The following is a 5,692-nucleotide window of genomic DNA, read 5'->3' as shown; positions in this document are numbered from 1 at the left end:
CATAGATATTTGTTGCATCTTTACTGCACTGAAATCCCCAAGATTTAATTTCACCATCCTCAACATGCAGGGTTTAATGAGATTTTCTCCTATTGCGTCAGGTGTTTTATTGCTTGGCAATTTCTAATGCAACTTCATATGATGCTTGCATTAATGCTATGTTTTCTTGGTGAAAACTTCCTGTTCGATCAAGTCTATTCCAGAGTTGCCATCCCCAAGAGTGTTATATAAGAATATTCGATAAAGTTTGGGAGAGATCACTCCCGCTTTATTACCAAATGAAATAAAAACAAAATCCATGTGATTAGGTTTGTAGTTATTAAAATGTGTTGCTATTAAGTAATGTAATACAAGCAACAAAACTAATTTAATAAAATAGCATACAATATGTTAAAAAAAATCAAAATAGGTACAAACCATTGAAATTAACTTTTCTACTTCAGTTTTCGTATTTTCGTTTTTGTTTCCTTCTTCCCTCAAGTGAGAAATGACGCTGTGATGATGTTTAATATCTTGATTTAATTTCTCTATGCTTTTTGTGTGAGTTTTTAATTCTTCATTTATTTTTTTCAATATTATGTCAACATTTTTCATCTCGTTATTCGTGCTTTCGTGTGCTTGGCTTGCGTTTGGTTGTTTTTCTTTTAGTGTCTTAATTTCTTTATTCAACTCATTTATTCTGGTTTTGGATTCTTTTATTTGCTCTATAATCTTTTCTTTATTATCTGTTTCTTGCTGAGACAATTCTTCAAGTTTTCTCGCCAGAGTGTTATGTTCTGATATAAGTGTTTTTCTCCATTGTTTTATTTCATTTAATTGTTTTAATTCTTCGTTCATTTTATCCGTTATACTTTTCTGTTCGTTAATTTGCTTTATGCATTGCATGTTTTTGTTTTATAGCCAAGTGTTCTATTTGTTTCCTTATTTCAATTTGTTCTGTTGTATACGTTTCGCTCCATTGTTTTATTTCGGTCACATCATCTTCAGTTTTTTTTATTCCAACTTTTAGAAAAGTTAGCGTTGTTTCAAGACGTTCTACTCTCTGCTCTAGTTTGTCACTTAAATCAGCTGCAATTTGTAAAATTTCTTTAGTTTAGCATATTCTAGCAGAAGGATACAGTATCAATTTATGTTTTATATATATATATATATATATATATATATATATATATATATATATATATATATATATATATATATATATATATATATATATATATATATAATATATATATATATATATATATATATTTATATATATATATATATATATATATATATATATATATATATATATATATATATATATATTAAAAATGTACCTGTGCTTTGTTGAACTTGTTTTTCGAACTCGTTCATTGAAGGAAAGTGTTTCTCAGTGCCCTGTGTTTCTGCCTTGGTTGTTGATTTGCTTTGTTCGTCATATGTCTCTTCCCTTTCATGGCCTAGTTTGATCAAATTTTAAAATAGTAAGATACAAAATTAATAGGTCAATACTTGTATTTAAGATAGATTGTCATTATCAAATATGATTACCTCAGGTATTAGCATTTTATTTATGTTTGCACATGATGGACTGACGTGACACAGATATGACATAACCGTAGCCGTGGTGGTAGACGTAGACGTGTAAGTGGACGTGAACTTGCTTGTGGACGTGGACGTGGACGTAGACGTAGACTTAGACAAAGACGTAGACGTAGACGTAGACGTAGGCACAGGCACAGGCATAGGCATAGGCATAGGCATAGGCATGGGCATAGGCATAGGCAAAGCCATAGCCATAGCCATAGCCATAGCCATATCCATAGCCATAGCCATAGCCATAGCCATAGCCATAGCCATAGCCATAGCCATAGCCATAGCCATAGCCATAGCCATAGCCATAGCCATAGCCATAGCCATAGCCATAGCCATAGCCATAGCCATAGCCATAGCCATAGCCATAGCCATAGCCATAGCCATAGCCATAGCCATAGCCATAGCCATAGCCATAGCCATAGCCATAGCCATAGCCATAGCCATAGCCATAGCCATAGCCATAGCCATAGCCATAGCCATAGCCATAGCCATAGCCATAGCCATAGCCATAGCCATAGCCATAGCCATAGCCATAGCCATAGCCATAGCCATAGCCATAGCCATAGCCATAGCCATAGCCATAGCCATAGCCATAGCCATAGCCATAGCCATAGCCATAGCCATAGCCATAGCCATAGCCATAGCCATAGCCATAGCCATAGCCATAGCCATAGCCATAGCCATAGCCATAGCCATAGCCATAGCCATAGCCATAGCCATAGCCATAGCCATAGCCATAGCCATAGCCATAGCCATAGCCATAGCCATAGCCATAGCCATAGCCATAGCCATAGCCATAGCCACAGACACAGACACAGACAGGCACAGACACGGACACGGACACGGACAGGGACATGGACATGGGCATGGGCATGGGCATGGGCATGGACATGGACATGGACATGGACATGGGCTTGGGCACTGGCACGGGCACAGCACAGGCACATGCACAGGCATAGACATTGACATTGACATTGGCATTGACACTTAGACTTACACTGAGACATACATTGAGACATACACTGAGAAATATACACTGATACAGAGACGAAGAGAAAACAACATCCCATCCCTTCCAAAGCGTTTGCAAACGTCGATCTCTAAAAAGATTCTTCGTTCTCCCAATTTTACATCATAAATGTAAGGACAATTCTAAGAATATTCATTAAATTGATTCGATAAATAATTACGAACTTCTAACCGTACTGCATCTAAATAATAAATATTTAAAGGGAACCTTGGTCGTCTAACCACTTACTTAAAATATTTGACTTATGCTCCAAAACAACTGACGTAGCCATTTCAAGTTGATGAGATATTTCTGTGTAACTTGTTGGAAAGTTCTCATCTTCTAGCCACGCTTTGCTTTGTGATATCGCCTGGTATGGAGGAAACAGTGTGATATTTTTTTTCTAAGGTAAACTTCTAGATGTCTACGACAACGTGCGTGCAAGAGTAAATATACTGATGTTTGTGTATAGCATTGAAAAGAATGGTGTTGTTATGTGTAATTAATAATGAGTTATAAGTTTACACCTATGACATTCTTGTTTGTATTACTTATCTGCGTGTAATATTGCTTAATATATTTTTTTTCAGGTCTGTCTAAAACGTGTTCTAAACGTTTTCCTAAATTATTTATTTAATGTAGTAAATGTGATGTGGTAAATGTGGTTTTTTATGATATTGATTATTTTAACACGCGAAAAAAAAGAATATTAAATTATAAAATAAAATGATGTTCTTTTTGAATTCGTATTTAAATAGAAACTAAAAATCCAACTAAAGAATGAAACACATACATCCTTTAAAATTCCAACAGCTGGCTCAGTTTTGTGTAGATAGTCCTCTAAATATTCTATTTGATCTCTCACAACCCTAAGTTGGATTTTAGGCCTCATCTAACTAAAAAGGAAAGCTAAGTTAAAAATTGCTTGATCTAAAAGCATACACATGGCTTTATTTTTCTAGATTTAAAAAAAATTATTTTAGAATTATCTTAAGGTAAGTAAAAGGCACATTTTTGAAATATAAGGGAAGACAAATAGTTTACATATAACGTATAATGAAATATTAAATTTCGATCGCAACTCAATACTCAAAACAAAATAGAAATGCTGTAAACACAACACATCACTCCAGTAGACTTTTTTTTATCAACCGGACGTAGTTTACTTTTGTAAATACGATATTCAAGAAATTGAAATATCTTCTTAAAAAAAAAAAGCAGTCTACTTTATCACACCCTAAAAAGTTTCTTATTATTAAAGATTTAATATCGAGTTTTATTTTTAACTGTATGAGGTACGATTGGGTTAGAAAAGCTAAGAATAATAGGTTAGGAGTCATCCATAATGGACGCCACGCTTTGTTTGACGATTTTTACCTCCCAACTCCCCTTAGTAACACATCATCACAAAAAGCCAGTCCGCCCCCTAAAATGACGTCACACCTTAGCCTATGACCCCCCCCCCCCTCAAATTTGCAGTTGAGTTTTTCTTTAAAACACAATTATTTTTCCGAAATCTTGTCTGAATTATATCAACATATAGTATTTTCATCAATTCCTATTACAATTTATTAAAACCGTTTTCTAAAACGCAAAATAACTGCTAAAACTTGATTTCTAACTTTGTTTTTTATAATGAAAAAGTGTGACATCACACCATCTGAATCCCCCCCCCCCCCCCGATTACACACTGTCACAAATTTACGGACCCCCCTTCCCCTTCGAGTGTCATTTATGGACGACCCATTTCATATTTACTATGTCTTTACTACTTTACAAATCAAACATAAATATCAAGAACTTATAAACAGTAGAAAAATGTAGAAGTTTAAATATTCATAGACACCACAATTTTATCTTCTAGTTTTGGATTTTTGATATAAAAGAAGAATTAAATTTAAAAAAACACACAATAATTAGACATTTCTAATTGTTTCGTTTTTTAAAAATGTTTTAACTGCATTTAAAACCAATTGAGACTTTTAACCATTACATATACAATAACTGATATTCTATTCATTTATTATTAAACAGTGTGGTTTTTGCCAGTTAATTAGTTGACTTTATGAATTTTCTTAAATAAAATTATATTTAACATAATTATATATAAAGAATACCCGAAAACTAAGAAAGTGATAACTAAAAAAATGTTTATTAACGCAATTCCATTATAAAAGTAAAGTTCCCTTTTCAGGCCTAATGATTCGTAGGATGGAAGAAGTAGAGCTTATATTTCTTAACCTCGGCAAATTAAGAAATAATGTCTGCACTACGACCAGCTGCCTTTACTTTGACCAACGTGAGTCAAGTACCCATCAGAGCTGGTTGGACGCAGGGACACTCTGCAGTCGTGAATATGGACCTTAGTTACACTCTAGACTTAAATTTCGCATTTGCTAATGTACATTTTTAATTTTTACAGAATTCAAGAATATAAATATTAATATCAAATGTTACACTTTTTTGTAATAATTGCAATACAGATAATTTCGACATTCACCCTAAATGAGAGAAGAAGTCTCATGTCATTAACACACTTGCTTCTAAAAACAAACCAGTGCCAGGACAAGATGGTCTGCCTTTTATATATAAATGCAAATAGTTTTAAAATACCAATGTGTCCATCTACTATCGCTTAAAATAGTACCTTGATTAATACATTTATGAATGTAATGTTGAAAGAGAGATTACTCCTTAAATAATAAAAAGGACAAACTAAAGAAAAAACTACTTTACATTCCCGTGAAAACAACAGAGTAACAATACATAAAAATGACAACATTAATTCTATATATTTTTATTTACCTGTGTTGAGAAAAATGAACAATTCTTACACTAGAAAATCGATATTAGCTAAGAAGAACAAAAACGTTACAACAGGTACGTAACAAATGAGTCGTGACTCAGTAAGATATTGATTTTAAGAACTGTATGTTGGAATGGGGCTACGTAAATGAAGTTAACTGATCTTTAAATACTGCCTATGACAGATCTATATGAGTGTATGTATTAGCACAGCTCTATAGAAATGTGTAATAGCACAGCACAATATGCTTGTAGCGTCTAGCAGTCTATGTAGCAATCTCTCTTTTTTTTAGTGAA

At 33.4% G+C, this 5,692-nt stretch overlaps 1 protein-coding gene across 1 annotated transcript; it reads right to left on the bottom strand.

Annotated features, from left to right (window-relative positions):
* Window positions 1-862: 862 nt before the first annotated feature.
* On the bottom strand, window positions 863-5,443 carry LOC131944695 (uncharacterized). The gene is made up of 5 exons (XM_059305487.1): window positions 5,396-5,443; window positions 3,384-3,486; window positions 2,840-2,960; window positions 1,323-1,445; window positions 863-1,068 (listed from the first exon to the last, which is right to left on the bottom strand). Exons 2-5 carry the CDS (start codon window positions 3,480-3,482, stop codon window positions 863-865), a joined length of 549 nt encoding a protein of 182 aa, XP_059161470.1. The 5' UTR covers window positions 3,483-3,486; window positions 5,396-5,443.
* Between the last annotated feature and the right edge of the window lie 249 nt (window positions 5,444-5,692).

Source organism: Physella acuta, unplaced genomic scaffold (genome assembly GCF_028476545.2).
Source record: "Physella acuta isolate Inbredline_101_S28 unplaced genomic scaffold, ASM2847654v3 ptg000503l, whole genome shotgun sequence".
Taxonomy (NCBI): Eukaryota; Metazoa; Mollusca; class Gastropoda; family Physidae; genus Physella; species Physella acuta.
The sequence above is the reverse complement of the archived record's forward strand: the minus strand, read 5'-3'. Positions and strand labels throughout refer to the sequence as shown.